The sequence below is a fragment of the Pristiophorus japonicus genome, chromosome 20 (assembly GCF_044704955.1).
Source record: "Pristiophorus japonicus isolate sPriJap1 chromosome 20, sPriJap1.hap1, whole genome shotgun sequence".
Taxonomy (NCBI): domain Eukaryota; kingdom Metazoa; phylum Chordata; class Chondrichthyes; family Pristiophoridae; genus Pristiophorus; species Pristiophorus japonicus.
In genome coordinates this window covers 69,163,328-69,185,070 of record NC_091996.1, presented here as the reverse complement: position 1 = coordinate 69,185,070, position 21,743 = coordinate 69,163,328, and the positions used below count along the sequence as shown (strand labels likewise).

At 52.4% G+C, this 21,743-nt stretch overlaps 1 protein-coding gene across 1 annotated transcript in view; it reads left to right on the top strand.

The window, feature by feature from the left end:
* Window positions 1-21,743, top strand: part of uap1l1 (UDP-N-acetylglucosamine pyrophosphorylase 1, like 1) — a 46,551-nt gene that overhangs the window by 14,832 nt on the left and 9,976 nt on the right. The window contains exons 4-6 of the mRNA XM_070862979.1: window positions 7,229-7,401; window positions 7,802-7,995; window positions 13,079-13,219. Coding sequence (XP_070719080.1) covers window positions 7,229-7,401; window positions 7,802-7,995; window positions 13,079-13,219 — 508 coding nt within the window. The remainder of the gene's footprint in view (window positions 1-7,228; window positions 7,402-7,801; window positions 7,996-13,078; window positions 13,220-21,743) is intronic.

Genomic DNA, 21,743 nt, shown 5'->3' with positions numbered 1-21,743 from the left:
TTATACAGTTGCAGCAGGACCTCCCTGCTTTTGTACTCCATCCCTTTCGCAATGAAGGCCAACATTCCATTTGCCTTCCTGATTACCTGCTGCACCTGCAAACTAACCTTTTGGGATTCATGCACAAAGACCCCCAGGTCCCTCTGCACCACAGCATGTTGTAATTTCTCCCCATTCAAATAATAATCCCTTTTACTGTTTTTTTTTTTTCCCAAGGTGGATGACCTCACACTTTCCGACATTGTATTCCATCTGCCAAACCTTAGCCCATTCGCTTAACCTATCCAAATCTCCTTGTAGCCTCTCTGAGTCCTCTACACAACCCGCTTTCCCACTAATCTTTGTGTCATCTGCAAATTTTGTTGCACTACACTCTGTCTCCTCCTCTAGGTCATCTATGTATATTGTAAACAGTTGTGGTCCCAGCACTGATCCCTATGGCACACCACTAACCACTGACTTCCAACCGGAAAAGAACCCATTTATCCCGACTCTCTGCTTTCTGTTCGCCAGCCAATTCTCTATCCATGCTAATACATTTCCTCTGCCTCCGCGTACCTTTATCTTCTGCAGTAACCTTTTGTGTGGCACCTTATCGAATGCCTTTTGGAAATCTAAATACACCACATCCATCGGTACACCTCTATCCACCATGCTCGTTATATCCTCAAAGAATTCCAGTAAGTTAGTTAAACATGATTTCTCTTGCATGAATCCATGCTGCGTCTGCTTGATTGCACTATTCCTATCCAGATGTCCCGCTATTTCTTCCTTAATGATAGCTTCAAGCATTTTCCCCACTACAGATGTTAAACTAACCGGCCTATAGTTACCTGCCTTTTGCCTGCCCCCTTTTTTAAACAGAGGCGATACATTAGCTGCTCTCCAATCCGCTGGTACCTCCCCAGAGTCCAGATAATTTTGGTAGATTATAACGAATGCATCTGCTATAACTTCCGCCATCTCTTTTAATACCCTGGGATGCATTTCATCAGGACCAGGGGACTTGTCTACCTTCAATCCCATTAGTCTGTCCAGCACTACCTCCCTAGTGATAGTGATCATCTCAAGGTCCTCCCTTCCCACATTCCTATGACCAGCAATTTTTGGCATGGTTTTTGTGTCTTCCACTGTGAAGACGGAAGCAAAATAATTGTTTAAGGTCTCAGCCATTTCCACATTTCCCATTATTAAATCCCCCTTTTCATCTTCTAAGGGACCAACATTTACTTTAGTCACTCTTTTCCGTTTTATATATCTGTAAAAGCTTTTACTATCTGTTTTTATGTTTTGCGCAAGTTTACCTTCGTAATCTATCTTCCCTTTCTTTATTGCTTTTTTAGTCATTCTTTGCTGTTGCTTAAAATCTTCCCAATCCTCTAGTTTCCCACTAACCTTGGCCACCTTATACGCATTGGTCTTTGATTTGATACTTTCCTTTATTTCCTTGGTTATCCACGGCTGGTTATCTCTTCTCTTGCCGCCCTTTTTCACTGGAATATATTTTTGTTGCGCATTATGAAAGAGCTCCTTAAAAGTCCTCCACTGTTCCTCAATTGTGCCACCGTTTAATCCTTGTTTCCAGTCTACTTTAGCCAACTCTGCCCTCATCCCACTGTAATCCCCTTTGTTTAAGAATAGTACTCTCGTTTCTGACACAACTTCCTCATCCTCAATCTGTATTACAAATTCAACCATATTGTGATCACTCATTCCGAGAGGATCTTTTACGAGGAGATTGTTTATTTTTCCTGTCTCGTTACACAGGACCAGATCCAAAATGGCTTGCTCCCTTATAGGGTCTGTTACATACTGTTCTAAGAAACAATCCCGTATGCATTCTATGAATTCCTCCTCCAGGCTACCCCCTGCGATTTGATTTGACCAATCGATATGTAGGTTAAAATCCCCCATAACTACTGCCGTTCCTTTTTCACATGCCTCCATTATTCCCTTGATTATTGCCCGCCCCACCATGAAGTTATTATTTGGGGGCCTATAAACTACGCCGACCAGTGACTTTTTCCCCTTACTATCTCTAATCTCCACCCACAATGATTCAACATTTTGTTCATTGGAGCCAATATCATCCCTCACAACTGCCCTGATATCATCCCTTATTAACAGAGCTACCCCACCTCCCTTCCCTTCCTGCCTATCTTTCCGAATCGTCAGATACCCCTGTACGTTTAATTCCCAAATTCCCAGTCCTGGCCACCTTGCAACCATGTCTCTGTAATGGCCACCAAATCATACCCATTTGTAATGATTTGTGCGTCAACTCATTTACTTTATTTCTAATGCTGCGTGCATTTAGGTAGAGTGTTTTCATCCTAGTTTTTAAACCATGATTTTTAGTTTTTATCCCTCCTGCAGCCCTTTTATATTCAGTGGCCCTTTTTGTTTCTTACCTTTGGTTTCTCTGCCCTCCACTTTTACTCATCTCTTTTCTATCTTTTGTTTTTGTCTCCTTTTTGTTTCCCTCTGTCTCCCTGTATTGGTTCCCATCCCCCTGCCATATTAGTTTAACTGCTCACCAACAGCACTCGCAAACACTCCCCCTCGGACATTGGTTCCGTTCCTGCCCAAGTGCAGACCGTCCGGTTTGTACTGGTCCCACCTCCCCCAGAACCTGTTCCAATGCCCCACGAATTTGAATCCCTCCCTGCTGCACCACTGCTCAAGCCACGTATTCATCTGTGCTATCCTGCGATTCCTACTCTGACTACTTATAATGATAGATTGAGTAGACTGGGTCTTTACTCCTTGGAGTTCAGAAGGATGAGGGGTGATCTTATTGAAACATTTAAAATAATGAAAGGGATAGACAAGATAGAGGCAGAGAGGTTGTTTCCACTGGTCGGGGAGACTAGAACTAGGGGGCACAGCCTCAAAATACGGGGGAGCCAATTTAAAATCGAGCTGAGAAGGAATGTCTTCTCCCAGAGGGTTGTGAATCTGTGGAATTCTCTGCCCAAGGAAGCAGTTGAGGCCAGCTCATTGAATGTATTCAAATCACAGACAGATTTTTAACCAATAAGGGAATTAAGGGTTATGGGGAGCGGGCGGGTAAGTGGAGCTGAGTCCACGGCCAGATCAGCCATGATCTTATTGAATGGCGGAGCAGGCTCGAGGGGCTAGATGGCCGCCTCCTGTTCCTAATTCTTACGTTCTTATGTTCTTATATGACTCCGGGTGTCAGTGGAGCTGGACACTGGCGCAAGCCAGTCAATCATGGGCAAAAAGACTTTCGAAATGTTGTGGTGCCCCAGTTCGCACGAGACTAAGAACTGAAACAAAAGAACTGATTCCTGCAATCAGCAGTGCTACCATAAAGGTTTCCTACGATGGAGCGGTGCACAAGCTACCACTCTGGGTGGTATAGGACGACGGTCCCACGCTGCTTGGCAGGAGCTGCCTGGGAAAGATACGCTGGAACTGGGACGATGCCCGAGCGCTATCGGCCGCTGACGACACATCGTGTGCGCAGGTCTTAAACAAATTTCCTTCGCTGTTCGAACCAGGCATCAGGAAATTCCAAGGAGCAAAAGTGCAGATCCACCTAATTCCGGGGGTGCGACCCATCCATCACAAGGCGAGAGCAGCACCTTACATGATGAGACAAAGGGTAGAGATCGAGCTTGACCGGCTGCAACGAGAAGGCATCATTTCACCGATCGAGTTCAACGAGTGGGCCAGTCCTATTGTCTCAGTCCTCAAGGGAGACGGCACCGTCAGAATCTCTGGCGATTACAAAGTAACTATCAATCGTTTCTCTCTGCAGGACCAATACCCACTACCAAAAGCCGACGACCTCTTTGCAACGCTGGCGGGAGGAAAGATGTTCACGAAGCTGGATCTGACTTCAGCCTACATGACGCAGGAATTGGAGGAATTATCGAAGGCCCTCACCTGCATCAACATGCACAAAGGTCTTTTTGTTTATAACAGATGCCCATTTGGAATCCGATCAGCGGCGGCGATATTCCAGAGAAACACGGAAAGTTTACTGAAGTCGGTCCCGCACACCGTGGTCTTCCAGGACGACATCTTGGTCACAGGTCGGAACACAGTCGAGCACCTGCAGAACCTGGAGGAGGTTCTTAGTGGACTCAACCACGTGGGGCTCAGGTTAAAATGCTCGAAGTGCGTTTTCCTGGCGCCTGCAGTGGTTCCTGGGAAGGAGGATTGCGGCGGACGGCATCAGGCCCACCAACGCGAAGACGGAGGCAATCGAGAATGCACCGAGGTCACAGAACGTGACAGAGCTGCGGTCGTTTCTGGGACTCTTGAACTACTTTGGTAACTTCTTACCAGGTCTCAGCACACTGCTAGAACTACTACATGTCTTACTACGAAAAGGGGGCGAATGGGTTTGAGGCAAAAGCCAAGAAAATGCCTTTGTAAAAGCGAGACAATTGTTATGCTCAAGTAAATTGCTTGTGTTGTATGATCCATGTAAGCGTTTGGTACTAGCATGTGATGCGTCGTCATATGGCGTTGGGTGTCTATTGCAACAAGCTACTGATTTCGGGAAACTGCAACCGGTTTCTTATGCATCCAGGAGTCTGTCTAAGGCTGAGAGAGCCTACAGCATGATTGAAAAAGAAGCGTTAACGTGTGTGTATGGGGTAAAGAAAATGCATCAATACCTGTTTGAACTAAAATTCAAATTGGAAACATGAGCCACTTATATCCCTGTTTTCCGAGAGTAAAGGGATAAATACCAACGCATTGGCCCGCATCCAGAGATGGGCGCTCACGTTGTCCGCATACAACTACGCCATCCCCCACAGGCCAGGCACAGAAAACTGCGCCGATGCTCTCAGTAGGCTGCCATTGCCCACCACGGGGGTGAAAATGGCCCAGCCCGCAGATCTAGCCATGGTTATGGAAGCATTTTGAGAGTGAGCAATCACCTGTCACTGCCAGGCAGATCAAAACCTGGACAAGCAAGCACCCGTTATTGTCTCTATAGTTAAAAGCTGCGTGCTTCACGGGAGCTGGTCCAGTGTCCCAGTGGAAATGCAGGAAGAGATAAAGCCATTCCAGCAGCGAAAAGATGAAATGTCTATACAGGCAGACTGCCTTCTGTGGGGCAATCGAATAGTGGTCCCCAAGAAGGACAGAGACACCTTCATCAATAACCTCCACAGTACCCACCCAGGCATCGTAACGATGAAAGCGATAGCCAGATGCCATGTGTGTGGCCTGGTATCACTATTGGCTTGGAGTCCTGCATTCACAGATGTAATACATGCTCGCAGTTAAGCAATGTACCCAGGGAGGCGCCGCTAAGTTTATGGTCTTGGCCCTCCAAACCGTGGTCTCGGGTACACGTCGACTATGCAGGCCCGTTCTTGGGTAAAACGTTCCTTGTTGTAGATGCGTACTCCAAGTGGATTAAATGTGAGATAATGTCGGCTAGCACGTCCGCTGCCACCACTGAAAGCCTGCGGGGCCATGTTTGCCACACATGGCTTAGCCGATGTCCTGGTGAGCGACAATGGGCCATGTTTTACCAGTGCTGAGTTCAAAGAATTCATGACCTGTAACGGGATCAAACATGTCATATCTGCCCCGTTTAAACCAGCGTCCAATGGTCAGGCAGAGAGAGCAGTGCAAACCATCAAGCAAGCCTTGAAGAGGGTAACTGAAGGCTCACTGTAGACTCGCCTATCCCGAGTCCTGCTTAGCTACTGCATGAGACCCCACTCACTCACTGGGATCCCACCTACTGAACTGCTCATGCAACGAGCACTTAAGACAAGGCTCTCGTTAGTTCACCCTGATCTACATGAACTGGTAGAGAGCAGGCGGCTTCAACAAAGTGCATACCATGATAGTGCAAATATGTCACACGAGATTGAAATCAATGATCCTGTATTTGTGGTTTCCCGGCACTGTCGTGGCCAAAGAGGCGAGCAGGGTGTTTCGGGTCAAACTTTCAAATGGACTCATTCACTGGAAACACTTGGACCAAATCAAACTCAGATTTACGGACTAACCTGAGCAACCCACCTTGAACCCTACCTTTTTTGATCCCCCAACACACACCACGGTTGACCACGAAGCAGAACCCATCATTCACAGCAGCCCTGCAGGTCCCAACACACCAGGCAGCCCAGCAAGGCCAGCTGCACAGCAGCCCAGTGAGGGCCCAACAAATGATTCAACAACAGCAGCTTTCACACTTGAGATGATCAACCAGGGCAAGAAGGGCCCCAGATCGACTCACATTGTAAATAGTTACACTATTGACTTTGGGGGGGAATGTTGTTATATCTGTGGACTTGTATTTACTCTGTACAGCCACCAGAGGGCTCATTCTCCGGAGTCCCAAGGGATCCCATAATCCCTTGGGAGCACAGGTATTTAAGAAGGCTTCACAGGTTGGAGAGGCACTCTGGAGACCTGCAATAAAAGACTACGGTCACACTTTACTTTGAGCTCACAGTGTTCAGTCTGACTCTTTCTCCATACACAACAAATACATTTTAAGAATTCCGCACTCTCTATATCTTGTACACTGATTCTATCCCGGTTAATATTAGGGTCATTGAAATTCCTATTATTTTTGCACTTCTCAGAAATTTGTCTACATATTTGCTCTTCTATCTCCTCTGACTGTTTGGCGGTCTATAGTACACTCCCTTGTTTTTCAGTTCAACGCATGTGACCTCATTTGATGATCCTTCCAACATATCCCTCTTCACTGCTGTAATTGTGACTCCCCCGCCGTCATATCTTGTCTGAAAACCCTGTAACCAGGAATGTTGAACTGTCATTTTGGTCCTTTAAGCCATGTTTCAAAAATAACTGATATCATACTTCCATATGTACATCTGTGCTCTCAGCTCATCAGCGTTATTCACTTGATTCCTTTCATTGAAGTATATACCATTAAGCACTGCCAAACTTGTCTATTTTCTAGCCTTTGTTTCCTGTCTGTCAATGACTTGGATGAGTTAAGTATCCAAATTATCAGATGATACAGTTTGGAGGCACAGGAAGTAGTGCAGATGGGAGCAGGATGTTACTAGGGGACATAGACTGGTTGACGAAGTGAGCCAAACTGTGGCAAATGCAGTTCAAGTGTGAGAGCATCCACTTTGGACCCAAGCAAGATAAATCGGAGTATTTTCTGAATGGGGAGAGAGGAGGAACTGTAGATGAGAAAATTGCTGTGTGCCGTCACTGACTGTGGTCTGTGCTTGCTGTACTACAGACGGAAATGGCGGCCTGTACCGGGCTCTGACTAGCAATAAAATTCTGGAGGACATGGACCGGCGAGGGGTACGGTTCGTTCACGTGTACTGTGTGGACAACATCCTGGTGAAGATGGCAGACCCTGTCTTCATCGGCTTCTGTGTGGAGAAGGAAGCGGACTGTGGGGCCAAGGTGAGCTGGTCAGATTCAACTCTCCACCGCTGCAAGTGCCAGCGCAAATGGCCAAGATTCATGTTGCTGTTCCAGCCAACACTGTGAGGCTGCTTTAAATACCTGGCCAGTGAGTCGAGCATCGCCAGTTGAGGTTCACAGGGTATAGCTCACTCTTCCCTGCCCCCGCTTCTCTTCCGCCCCTCACCAGCCCCGTTTAGCCCTCCACCGGCCCCTACCAGCCCCGTTCCCCACCACCACTGGCTCGGCTCCCACCCCCGCCCCCAACTGGCCCCTCTCCCCACCAGCCCCGCTCTCTTTCTCTCTCCCCAACCCCCCCCTGCCCCCCAGCACCGAAGGACTGTCGCCTGACCAGAGTGCCCGCCCTGCCCTTAACCCTGCCGCTCTGTTGTGTCCACAGGTGGTCGGGAAGGCCTACCCCACCGAGCCAGTCGGTGTGGTGTGTCGAGTGGATGGCATCTACCAGGTTGTGGAGTACAGTGAGGTGAGCCAGGAGACGGTGGAACAGAGGAACGCTGATGGCCAACTCACCTTCAACGCTGGCAATATCTGCAACCACTTCTTCACTGTGGAGTTCCTCAAATCCGTGACTGAGTAAGCCCTGGTCTCTGTGTTATCAGTATGTGTGAGAAGCTCTGGGCCTGCTTCATCACCAACATTGAGACCTCTTCTGCTGCCTCTCCCCCTTCCCTTCCACTTACCTACCAAGCCTCCCCCAGGCTCCCCCTTCCCCTAGCCTTAACCTGCATCTCTCTCTAGTTTCTCTCCTATCTCCTCCAAAATCCTTTCCGCGCTCATCTTGTCCATGGACTCGTTCTCCTACTCTCTCGACTGTATTCCCACTCAACTGCTGACCACCCAGCTTCCTTTACTCGCCCCTTGTTGATGATATTAATGGTTCCTTCTCAGGTCCTGTCCCTCTCCCCTTCAACTCTTCCATCATCACCACCCTCCTCAAACCCCCCCACCAATGTTCCCTTTAAACTGCACGGATCTCTGGACCTCCTGCGCAGCCAGCTCTTCAATGCGAAAACCCGCGCATGAGCGGTATTTTGAATGGGCCGCGCACCCCAAAAGAATGAACAGGAACATTGCCCCCACCTGCCCTTGCCCCCTGTGTCTTTGCAAGCTACCACCCCATCTCCAACCTCCCTTTCCTCTCGAGTCCTTGAACATGTTGTCGCCTCCCAAATATGTGACCGTTTTTCCTGCTAGTCCCAAATCCGCACCCACCTTTCCCGAAACGCCATGTTTGAATCCTCCAAATCAACTTTCTGCCCCTGCCACAGCGCTGAAACGGCCCTTATCAAAGTCACAAATGACATCCTATGCGACTGTGACCATAGTAATGTATCCTTCCTGCAGCATTTGACAAGGTTGACCACAACATCCTCCTCCAACCCCACTCCCCTGTTTATTTCAGTACACTGCTCTCCCCTGATAACCAGAGAATCACCTGCAATGGCTTCTCTTCCCACTCCTGCACAGTTACCTCTGGAGTCCCCCTTACATGATGCCCCTCAGCAACATCATCTGGAAACACGATGTCCGGTTCCACATGTATGCTGATCACACCCACCTCTACCTCACCACCACCTCACTCAGCCCTCCACTGCCTGTGTATGTCACGCTGCTTGTCCGACATCCAGTATTGAATGAGTCTAATCTCCTCCAATTAAATATAGGGAAAGGACTTTGTCCTCTCTGTGTTGATCTATAATCAAAATTTGCTACTTTCCATATACACCGTATCAGTTAGTTTCTGCCAATCTGTTTTATACATTGCTGTAAGGTCAATGTCACCAGCAGATAAGATTGTTTAAAATCTTACCACATAAGGAGACGAGTTCAATATCATCTTTTAGTGCAAGGTTCATTGCTGCTTCCAGTATGAGATTAAATAAATCAGGCCACAGCTTGTACCTCACCCCAACTTGATCTTAAACCATTCCCTCAGATCCCTATCCACTCAAAAAGCGCTCAGGGGTTTGGCAATCCATTTGCCAAGTTTCTCGGAATACCATACATGCTCAAGAAATGTTTTTTTCCCTTCTCACCTTACACTGCCAAAGGCCTGCTTAAAATCCATGAAGTGGTAACAATGGATGTTGTGTATTTGATAAATTTCACCAATGTCTGTCATCACAAACAGTTGCTCTATTGTACTTGGCCCTGGTCTAAAACTAGCTTGTTTTTCACTAAGTATCACCTCTACATATCTTTTCATTCTCCTCTGCAGTGTCTCAGTAAAGACTTTTCTGGGTCAGTGAGCTGATTCCTCTAATTGCTGCATTTACTCTGGTCTCCTTTGTTGAAGATTGGTATTATCGCCTTTCCCAGGTTCAGGTACTTGTTCTTCACGAATGTTGTTAAACAGCCTTTGCATCACTTTCACATTATGTTGCTCACCCGCCTACAACATTCTGAAGTTATCTTATCCATACCACGAGCCTTGTTCTTTTTGTGTGAGCTGTGGCTCAGTGGGTATCACTCTCGCCTCTGAGTCACTAGGTTGTGGGTTCAAGTCCCATTCCAGGGCTGACATTCCAAGGCAGCACTGAGGGAATGCTGCACTGTCGGAGGTGCCATCTTTCAGAGGAGACATTAAACCGAGGCCCTGTCTGCTCTCTCGGGTGGACGTAAAAGATCCCATGGCACTCTTTCGAAGAAGAGCAGGGAAGTTATCCCCGGTGTCCTGGCCAATATTTATCCCTTAACCAACATCACTAAAACAGATTATCTGGTCATTATCAGATTGCTGTTTGTGGGAGCTTGCTGTGTGTAAATTGGCTGCCACGTTTCCTACATTAAAGCAGTGACTACACTTCAAAAAGTATATCATTGACTGTGAAGCACTTTGGGACGTCCTGAGGTCATGAAAGGTGCTACATAAATGCATGTCTTTCTTTTTCAAATCTTTACTTTGTCTTCCAAGAAATCCTGCATCATCTCCCCTACATTTGTCTGGGACAGTTTCTCCAGAACTGTTTCACCCACCATGCTCTGTACATTGTATAGATCTTCACAATATTCCTTCCACTGCTTGCTGCTCGCCTGTCTGTTAATTATCTGACTATTTTGGGCTTTCACTGTGGCCATTTTAAGTTTGTAAGATTCACTTAGTTCTCTTATCTTCCGATGCAGCGCCTTGCCTTTTGTTTGGCCTAATCTCTGCTTCTTTGCACTGGTTGTTTCTGCAGTTGTTCTTGTCTCTCTCTTTGCTTCAAGCTTCACTCCTCATTAACCTGTTGTATTCAGTTTATTATTACACATTACAGTTGGAGGAGATGCAGTTGCACAGGTGGAAAAGTTTGTCTCAATGGTGGGTTAGTGTCAGGGAATGGGAGTTGTGAAGAAGACATCAAAAGGAATGCACTTTCTTCTTCTGCTTTTGAAAGATTAAGCGGGATATGAAGGCCAAAGATAGTTTAGTAAAAACAAGGATAAGAGTTTATGAAGCGATGGTTATCCCCATATTATTAAATGGATCTGAGTGGTAGTATAAGAATAACATTGACAAGTGAAATTCGCTAACAGCAGAGATGAGTTGGCTGAGAGGAATACTGGGAGTATCTGGGACACAAAGAATCAAGAATGAAATATTAAGAACAGGGCTTGGGCAGGAAACAACGTTTACACAGATGATCCAAGAAAGGCGACTACAATGGTTGGGCATGTTTGAAGAACAGAATCAGCTAGAATTCCTTTCATGGTCCTGAGTACATGGAGCAAGAAGCCGAGGAAGACCAAGGATGCGCTGGGTAGACAATGTCAAGAGTCACGGAAAGGGATACAGAGCACTGAAGCGAGAGGCTTGTTTAGAACCGACAGTAGTGGAGTGAATTCATTCGGCCCCATTGTCGCTGCTGAGCTGAGGGCAGCGTGAGTTCAGTTGTAGTAAACATTGGGAAAACTGAAGCCATTGTGTTTGCCCCCCCCCCCACCCCCACCCTCATAAACTCAGTGTCCTTCCTACTGATTCCAGCTCACTTCCTGGTCAATGTCTCGGGCTGAACCAGACTGTTTGCATCCTATTTCACCCTGACCTGAGCTTCCGAACCCACAAAAAACACCTAGTTCCACCTCTGTAACATCGTCCAGCTCCACCCTTGCCTCAAGCTATCTGCTGCTGAGACCCACGTCCGTCCTTTGTTACCTCCAGTCTCGACTATTCCAATACTCCCCAGGCCGGCCTCCCATCCTCTACACTCTAGAAACTTAAGATCATCAAAAGCTCTGTGGCCCATATCCTAACTCCAACCAAGTTGTTTGCTGCCGTTGGTAATTTGGATTGGAGCGAAGAGTGAACCCCTTGTGCAGGGGAGGGGGGGGGGTTTCACTGCCACTTCAGCAAAGTGCATCGGGTAGTTTATGTTTCAGGTTGGATACTGTGGTAAGCCAAAGATGTAGGTAAGACAATGGCTTCAGTTGTCTTCATATTTACTATGACTGAATTCCCTGCTTGGGGCTCTGTTAATCGGCCTGCCCATTAGAGTGTGTGGCAGCAGATCATTCTGGTCACGCCTAGTTGTAAAATGGCATGAGTAGAGGCTGCCGCACTAGGGAATACAGATTGATGCTGTGATTTGGATCCACAACATCTCCACTGGGGGGCAGTCCTACTCCTAATGAGTTTGCTGGTAGATTTTTAAGAGGGTTTTTATTAAAAACCTACGCAGTTCTCTAAAGGATTGGCCAATAGAAAGGTATAAAACAGTCACACGAAAAGCTGAGGACCCACTTTTAAAAGGGGGAACCAGATAAGGGGTGACACTTTGTCCAGGCCAAAGCTAAGTGAGGAGCATTTACAAAACTCCCTATGCGAATGCTCGCAATGTCTTTCGAAGCACCGTTTGGAAACGGGACCTTTGCGACCTAGTTCTGGGGGCCATGCTCGGAACCAGGTATCGGTGACACCCGAATCTCCATCCCAGCCAACAGCCCTGCCAGGGTTTGATGTGACACTGCAGAGGAAGTTTTGCTGCAGTGATGCTCTCTCTACACTGGCCCATCGGTCATTCCTTGTTGGCTGTGTCCCTCCCTGGTGAGGTGCACGTCTGCTTTTTATCCATTAGCAAACCGAGCTTCCCCACTGTGTTCAGTCCACTTGGTGCTTACCCGGCCCAGGTACCCTTCCCACAGGAGCTGTTCCTGATCCAGTGCCCTGACCCATCCCATCGCTGACTGAACGAGGTACGTTTGGGTAGGTGAGATGGGTTAACATTGAGTCTGTCCCGTATGCGGGACTTCAGCTATGTGGAGAGACTAGAGAAGATTATGGGACGATTTAATAGAGGTATCCAAAATTATGGGGTTTTGATAAAGAGTAGATTAGGAGAAACTGTTTCCACTGGCAGGAGTGTCAGTAACCAAAGGACACAGATTAAAGGCAATTGTCAAAAGGACTAGAGGTGAGATAAGGGGAATTTTTCTTAACAGCCAGTCGTTGTGGTCTGGAATACACTGTCTGAAATGGTGGTGGAAGCAGATTCAATAATAACTTTCAAAAGGGAATTGGATAAATACTTGAAGGAGAAACATTTGCAGGGATATGGGGGAAGGGTAGGGCTATGGGACCAATGGGAATAACTCCTTCGAAGAACTGGCACAGGCACGGTGGGTTGAATGGCGTCCTGTGCTGTGTGATTCTATGATATTCTCTTTTTATTCACTGTAGAGAGTTTGAACCTAAACTGAAGTCTCACGTGGCTGTGAAGAAGATTCCCCATGTCGATGAGCAAGGAAACAGTGTGAGACCAGAGACACCCAATGGTATCAAGATGGAGAAGTTTGTTTTTGATGTTTTCCAGTTTTCCAAGTGAGTAAGTTGAGCGAGAGGGTCTGAATGAAGCTCGAGCTATCTGCATTGCCTCTTTATTAAGAGGCATTGTCCCGATGATGGAACCCCAGCGGAGACAGGGCTGTCAGCAGTCCTTTCCTTCCCTTCACTCACCTCCATCTGCTCCTGTGAGCAGGATGAGCGGGTGCAGGAACAGCCCCTTGCTGCACCATCCCATAAACCTGACGCAGGCAAGACAGCACTCGTTAGAAGCTCTCAAACTAAAGCGAAATACTGCTGGATGCTGGAAATTTGAAATAAAAATAGAAAATGCTGGAAATACTCAGCGGGTCAGGCAGCATCAGTGAAGAGAGAAACAGAGTTAACATTTCTGGTCGATGACCTTTCATCAGACCTGGAAAAAATTAGAGATGTAACCGGTTTTAATCAAGTGCAGAGGGAGGAAAGGACAAAGGCGAAGGTCTGAGAGGGTTTAAGGCAGGAGAGATTAAATGATAGAAGGGATGATGGTGCAAGGCAAAAGGTACTGGGGCAAGTAAAGGAACACAAAATGGGTGTAGAGGAGGTGCAAATGGTAACCGAAGAATAGCACAAGATGAGTGAAGTATGGAAATGTGGCAAGGAGGAGAAGGCTCATGGCCTGGGGAACTCCCCGTCATGTGCGCCCACGCCCAGGCGCACAGGCGACCGCCACAGATACCTCGCACTTGCCTCCAGTAACCCTGCAGACAGCAAAAGTGAGACCAGCACAGTGGAGCTGTCAAGGGAATCCCCTGTGCATACGGGCTGCTTCTCCAGTCGGAGGCCGTGCTGGCACCGGACGCGGGAAATTGGCTGGTGTAATAGAAACATAGAAACATAGAAAACAGGTGCAGGAGCAGGCCATTCAGCCCTTCTAGCCTGCACCGCCATTCAATGAGTTCATGGCTGAACATGAAACTTCAGTACCCCCTTCCTGCTTTCACACCATACCCCTTGATCCCCCGAGTAGTAAGGACTTCATCTAACTCCCTTTTGAATATATTTAGTGAATTGGCCTCAACTACTTTCTGTGGTAGAGAATTCCACAGGTTCACCACTCTCTGGGTGAAGAAGTTTCTCCTCATCTCGGTCCTAAATGGCTTACCCCTTATCCTTAGACTGTGACCCCTGGTTCTGGACTTCCCCAACATTGGGAACATTCTTCCTGCATCCAACCTGTCCAAACCCGTCAGAATTTTAAACGTTTCTATGAGGTCCCCTCTCACTCTTCTGAACTCCAGTGAATACAAGCCCAGTTGATCCAGTCTTTCTTGATAGGTCAGTCCCACCATCCCGGGAATCAGTCTGGTGAATCTTCGCTGCACTCCCTCAATAGCAAGAATGTCCTTCCTCAAGTTAGGAGACCAAAACTGTACACAATACTCCAGGTGTGGCCTCACCAAGGCCCTGTACAACTGTAGCAACACCTCCCTGCCCCTGTACTCAAATCCCCTCGCTATGAAGGCCAACATGCCATTTGCTTTCGTAACCGCCTGCTGTACCTGCATGCCAACCTTCAATGACTGATGTACCATGACACCCAGGTCTCGTTGCACCTTCCCTTTTCCTAATCTGTCACCATTCAGATAATAGTCTGTCTTTCTGTTTTTACCACCAAAGTGGATAACCTCACATTTATCCACATTATACTTCATCTGCCACGCATTTGCCCACTCACCTAACCTATCCAAGTCACTCTGCAGCCTCATAGCATCCTCCTCGCAGCTCACACTGCCACCCAACTTAATGTCATCCGCAAATTTGGAGATACTACATTTAATCCCCTCGTCTAAATCATTAATGTACAATGTAAACAGCTGGGGCCCCAGCACAGAACCCTGCGGTACCCCACTAGTCACTGCCTGCCATTCCGAAAAGTACCCATTTACTCCTACTCTTTGCTTCCTGTCTGACAACCAGTTCTCAATCCACGTCAGCACACTACCCCCAATCCCATGTGCTTTAACCTTGCACATTAATCTCCTGTGTGGGACCTTGTCGAAAGCCTTCTGAAAGTCCAAATATACCACATCAACTGGTACTCCTTTGTCCACTTTATTGGAAACATCCTCAAAAAATTCCAGAAGATTTGTCAAGCATGATCTCCCTTTCACAAATCCATGCTGACTTGGACCTATCATGTCACCATTTTCCAAATGCGCTGCTATGACATCCTTAATAATTGATTCCATCATTTTACCCACTACTGAGGTCAGGCTGACCGGTCTATAATTCCCTGCTTTCTCTCCCTCCTTTTTTAAAAAGTGGGGTTACATTGGCTACCCTCCACTCGATAGGAACTGATCCAGAGTCAATGGAATGTTGGAAAATGACTGTCAATGCATCCGCTATTTCCAAGGCCACCTCCTTAAGTACTCTGGGATGCAGACCATCAGGCCCTGGGGATTTATCGGCCTTCAATCCCATCAATTTCCCCAACACAAATTCCTGACTAATAAAGATTTCCCTCAGTTCCTCCTCCTTACTAGACCCTCTGACCACTTTTATATCCGGAAGGTTGTTTGTGTCCTCCTTAGTGAATACTGAACCAAAGTACTTGTTCAATTGGTCTGCCATTTCTTTGTTCCCCGTTATGACTTCCCCTGATTCTGACTGCAGGGGACCTAAGTTTGTCTTTACTAACCTTTTTCTCTTTACATACCTATAGAAACTTTTGCAATCCGCCTTAATGTTCCCTGCAAGCTTCTTCTCGTACTCCATTTTCCCTGCCCTAATCAAACCCTTTGTCCTCCTCTGCTGAGTTCTAAATTTCTCCCAGTCCCCAGGTTCGCTGCTATTTCTGGCCAATTTGTATGCCATTTCCTTGGCTTTAATACTATCCCTGATTTCCCTAGATAGCCACGGTTGAGCCACCTTCCCTTTTTTATTTTTACGCCAGACAGGAATGTACAATTGTTGTAATTCATCCATGCGGTCTCTAAATGTCTGCCATTGCCCATCCACAGTCAACCCCTTAAGTATCATTAGCCAATCTATCTTAGCCAATTCATGCCTCATACCTTCAAAGTTACCCTTCTTTAAGTTCTGGACCATGGTCTCTGAATTAACTGTTTCATTCTCCATCCTAATGCAGAATTCCACCATATTATGGTCACTCTTCCCCAAGGGGCCTCGCACAACGAGATTGCTAATTAATCCTCTCTCATTACACAACACCCAGTCTAAGATGGCCTCCCCCCTAGTTGGTTCCTAGACATATTGGTCTAGAAAACCATCCCTTATGCATTCCAGGAAATCCTCCTCCACCGTATTGCTTCCAGTTTGGCTAGCCCAATCTATGTGCATATTAAAGTCACCCATTATAACTGCTGCACCTTTATTGCATGCACTCCTAATTTCCTGTTTGATGCCCTCCCCAACATCACTACTACTGTTTGGAGGTCTGTACACAACTCCCACTAACGATTTTTGCCCTTTAGTGTTCTGCAGCTCTACCCATATAGATTCCACATCATCCAAGCTAATGTCTTTCCTAACTATTGCATTAATCTCCTCTTTAACCAGCAATGCTACCCCACCTCCTTTTCCTTTTATTCTATCCTTCCTGAATGTTGAATACCCCTGGATGTTGAGTTCCCAGCCCTGATCATCCTGGAGCCATGTCTCCGTAATCCCAATCACATCATATTTGTTAACATCTATTTGCACAGTTAATTCATCCACCTTATTGCGGATACTCCTTGCATTAAGACACAAAGCCTTCAGGCTTGCTTTTTTAACACCCTTTGTCCTTCTAGAATTTTGCTGTACAGTGGCCCTTTTTGTTCTTTGCCTTGGGATTCTCTGCCCTCCACTTTTCCTCATCTCCTTTCTGTCTTTTGCTTTTGCCTCATTTTTGTCTCCCTCTGTCTCCCTGTATAGGTTCCCATCCCCCTGCAATATTAGTTTAACTCCTCCCCAACAGCACTAGCAAACACTCCCCCCTAGGACATTGGTTCCGGTCCTGCCCAGGTGCAGACCGTCCGGTTTGTACTGGTCCCACCTCCCCCAGAACCGGTTCCAATGCCCCAAGAATTTGAATCCCTCCCTGCTGCACCACTGCTCAAGCCATGTATTCATCTGCGCTATCCTGCGATTCCTACTCTGACTAGCACGTGGCACTGGTAGAATCCCGAGATTACTACTTTTGAGGTCCTACTTTTTAATTTAGCTCCTAGCTCCTTAAATTCTTTTCGTAGGACCTCATCCCTTTTTTTACCTATGTCGTTGGTACCAATGTGCACCACGACAACTGGCTGTTCTCGGTGGAGGCTGGAGATGAGTACGCTCCTTGCTGAAGATGTAGGGCAGCGCTCAACATGGCGGATGCTGCTTGGTCTACTTGATCGGTGTGTGTGGGAGTGGGGGGGTGGGGAGGCGGGGAGGTCGGGGCTATGTGTGTTTGTGGGGAGGAGCTCTGTGTGTGTGTTTGTGGGGAGGAGCTCTGTGTGTGTGGGGGTGCGCGCGCACGCGATGTATGTGTGTGTGTGGGGGGGTGCGCGCGCGCCTGTGTGTGTGTGTGTGGGGGGGTGCGCGCGCGCCTGTGTGTGTGTGTGTGGGGGGGTGCGCGCGCGCCTGTGTGTGTGTGGGGGGGTGCGCACGCGCCTGTGTGTGTGTGGGGGGGTGCGCGCGCGCCTGTGTGTGTGTGGGGGGGGGTGCGCGCGCGCCTGTGTGTGTGTGGGGGGGGGGTGCGCGCGATGTGTGTGTGTGGGGGTGCACGCGCGATGTGTGTGTGGGGGGGGTTCGCACGCGCCTGTGTGGGGGGGTGCACACGCGCCTGTATGGGCGGGGTGCGCGAACGCACGTGTGTGTGTGGGGGGGGGGGTCGGTGCGTGTGTGTGTGGGGGGGGGTCGGTGTGTGTGGGGGGGTCGGTGCGTGTGTGTGTGTGTGGGGAGGGTGCATGCGTGTGTGGGGGGGGGGTCGGTACGTGTGTGGGGTGTGAGGGGGGTCGGTGCGTGTGTGGGGGGGGTCGGTGCGTGTGTGGGGTGTGAGGGGGGTCGGTGCGTGTGTGTGTGTGGGGGGGGTCGGTGCGTGTGTGTGTGGGGGGAGGGTCGGTGCGTGTGTGTGTGTGTGGGGAGGGTGCATGCGTGTGTGGGGGGGGGTCGGTACGTGTGGGGTGTGAGGGTGGTCGGTGCGTGTGTGGGGGGGGGGTCGGTGCGTGTGTGTGGGGGGGGGTCGGTGCGTGTGTGTGGGGGGGGGTCGGTGCGTGTGTGGGGCGGGGGGTCGGTGCGTGTGTGTGTGGGGGGAGGGTCGGTGCGTGTGTGTGTGTGTGGGGAGGGTGCATGCGTGTGTGGGGGGGGGTCGGTACGTGTGGGGTGTGAGGGTGGTCGGTGCGTGTGTGGGGGGGGGGTCGGTGCGTGTGTGTGGGGGGGGGTCGGTGCGTGTGTGTGGGGGGGGGTCGGTGCGTGTGTGGGGCGGGGGGTCGGTGCGTGTGTGGTGTGGGGCGGGGGGTCGGTGCGTGTGTGGGGCGGGGGGTCGGTGCGTGTGTGGGGGGGGGGTCGGTGCGTGTGTGGGGGGGGGGGTCGGTGCGTGTGTGGGGGGGGGGTCGGTGCGTGTGTGTGGGGGGGGGTCGGTGCGTGTGTGGGGCGGGGGGTCGGTGCGTGTGTGGGACGGGGGGTCGGTGCGTGTGTGGGGGGAGGGTCGGTGCGTGTGTGGGGCGGGGGGTCGGTGCGTGTGTGGGGCGGGGGGTCGGTGCGTGTGTGGGGGGAGGGTCGGTGCGTGTGTGGGGCGGGGGGTCGGTGCGTGTGTGGGGGGGGGTCGGTGTGTGGGGCGGGGGGTCGGTGCGTGTGTGGGGCGGGGGGTCGGTGCGTGTGTGGGGCGGGGGGTCGGTGCGTGTGTGGGGCGGGGGGTCGGTGCGTGTGTGGGGCGGGGGGTCGGTGCGTGTGTGTGTGTGGGTGGGGGGTCGGTGCGTGTGTGTGTGTGGGTGGGGGGTCGGTGCGTCTGTGTGTGTGGGTGGGGGGTCGGTGCGTGTGTGTGTGGGGGGGGGGGGGGGGGTCGGTGCGTGTGTGTGTGGGGGGGGGGGGGGGGGGTCGGTGCGTGCGTGTGTGGGGGGGGGGTCGGTGTGTGGGGCGGGGGGTCGGTGCGTGTGTGGGGCGGGGGGTCGGTGCGTGTGTGTGTGTGGGTGGGGGGTCGGTGCGTGTGTGTGTGGGGGGGGGGTCGGTGCGTGTGTGTGTGTGGGGCGGGGGGTCGGTGCGTGCGTGTGTGGGGGGGGGGTCGGTGCGTGTGTGTGTGTGGGGTCGGTGCGTGTGTGTGTGTGGGGCGGGGGGTCGGTGCGTGCGTGTGTGTGGGGGGGGGGGTCGGTGCGTGTGTGTGTGTGGGGTCGGTGCGTGTGTGTGTGTGGGGGGGGGGGTCGCTGCGTGTGTGGGTGTGGGGGGGGGGGTCGGTGCGTGTGTGTGTGTGGGGGGGGGGTCGGTGCGTGCGTGTGTGTGGGGGGGGGGGTCGGTGCGTGTGTGTGTGTGGGGTCGGTGCGTGTGTGTGTGTGGGGGGGGGGGTCGCTGCGTGTGTGGGTGTGGGGGGGGGGTCGGTGCGTGTGTGTGGGGGGGGGGTCGGTGCGTGCGTGTGTGTGGGGGGGGGGGGTCGGTGCGTGTGTGTGTGTGGGGTCGGTGCGTGTGTGTGTGTGGGGGGGGGGGTCGCTGCGTGCGTGTGTGGGGGGGGGGTCGGTGCGTGTGTGTGTGTGGGGGGGGGGGTCGCTGCGTGTGTGGGTGTGGGGGGGGGGGTCGGTGCGTGCGTGTGTGTGGGGGGGGGGTCGGTGCGTGCGTGTGTGTGGGTGGGGGGTCGGTGCGTGTGTGTGTGTGTGTGTGTGGGGTCGGTGCGTGCGTGTGTGTGGGGGGGGGGGTCGGTGCGTGCGTGTGTGTGGGGGGGGGGGTCGCTGCGTGTGTGGGTGTGGGGGGGGGGGGTCGGTGCGTGCGTGTGTGTGGGGGGGGGGTCGGTGCGTGCGTGTGTGTGGGTGGGGGGTCGGTGCGTGTGTGTGTGTGTGTGTGTGGGGTCGGTGCGTGCGTGTGTGTGGGGGGGGGGTCGGTGCGTGCGTGTGTGTGGGGGGGGGGTCGGTGCGTGTGTGTGTGTGGGGTCGGTGCGTGTGTGTGTGTGGGGGGGGGGGGGTCGGTGCGTGCGTGTGTGGGGGGGGGGTCGGTGCGTGCGTGTGTGGGGGGGGGGGGGGTCGGTGCGTGCGTGTGTGGGGGGGGGGGGGGGGGTCGGTGCGTGCGTGTGTGGGGGGGGGGTCGGTGCGTGTGTGTGTGTGGGGGGGGGGGGGGTCGGTGCGTGCGTGTGTGGGGGGGGGGGTCGGTGCGTGCGTGTGTGGGGGGGGGGTCGGTGCGTGCGTGTGTGGGGGGGGGGTCGGTGCGTGCGTGGGGGGGGGGTCGGTGCGTGTGTGTGTGGGGGGGGGGGGTCGGTGCGTGTGTGTGGGGGGGGGGTCGGTGCGTGTGTGTGTGGGGGGGGGGGGTCGGTGCGTGTGTGTGTGGGGGGGGGGGGTCGGTGCGTGTGTGTGGGGGGGGGGTCGGTGCGTGTGTGGGGGGGGGGGGGTCGGTGCGTGTGTGTGGGGGGGGGTCGGTGCGTGCGTGTGTGGGGGGGGGGGTCGGTGCGTGTGTGGGGGGGGGGGTCGGTGCGTGTGTGGGGGGGGGGGGGTCGGTGCGTGTGTGTGGGGGGGGGGGTCGGTGCGTGTGTGGGGGGGGGGGTCGGTGCGTGTGTGTGGGGGGGGGTCGGTGCGTGTGTGTGGGGGGGGGGTCGGTGCGTGTGTGTGGGGGGGGGGTCGGTGCGTGCGTGTGTGTGGGGGGGGGGTCGGTGCGTGCGTGTGTGGGGGGGGGGTCGGTGCGTGCGTGTGTGGGGGGGGGGGTCGGTGCGTGCGTGTGTGGGGGGGGGGGTCGGTGCGTGTGTGGGGGGGGGGGTCGGTGCGTGTGTGGGGGGGGGGGTCGGTGCGTGTGTGTGGGGGGGGGGGTCGGTGCGTGTGTGTGGGGGGGGGGGTCGGTGCGTGTGTGGGGGGGGGGGGTCGGTGCGTGCGTGTGTGGGGGGGGGGTCGGTGCGTGCGTGTGTGGGGGGGGGGGGTCGGTGCGTGCGTGTGTGTGGGGGGGGGGTCGGTGCGTGCGTGTGTGTGGGGGGGGGGTCGGTGCGTGCGTGTGTGTGGGGGGGGGGGTCGGTGCGTGTGTGGGGGGGGGGGTCGGTGCGTGCGTGTGTGTGGGGGGGGGGGTCGGTGCGTGCGTGTGTGTGGGGGGGGGGGTCGGTGCGTGCGTGTGTGTGGGGGGGGGGTCGGTGCGTGTGTGGGGGGGGGGTCGGTGCGTGTGTGTGGGGCGGGGGGTCGGTGCGTGTGTGTGGGGGGGGGGTCGGTGCGTGTGTGTGGGGGGGGGGTCGGTGCGTGTGTGGGGGGGGGGGGTCGGTGCGTGTGTGGGGCGGGGGGTCGGTGCGTGTGTGGGGCGGGGGGTCGGTGCGTGTGTGGGGCGGGGGTCGGTGCGTGTGTGGGGCGGGGGGTCGGTGCGTGCGTGGGGCGGGGGGTCGGTGCGTGTGTGGGGGGGGGGGTCGGTGCGTGTGTGG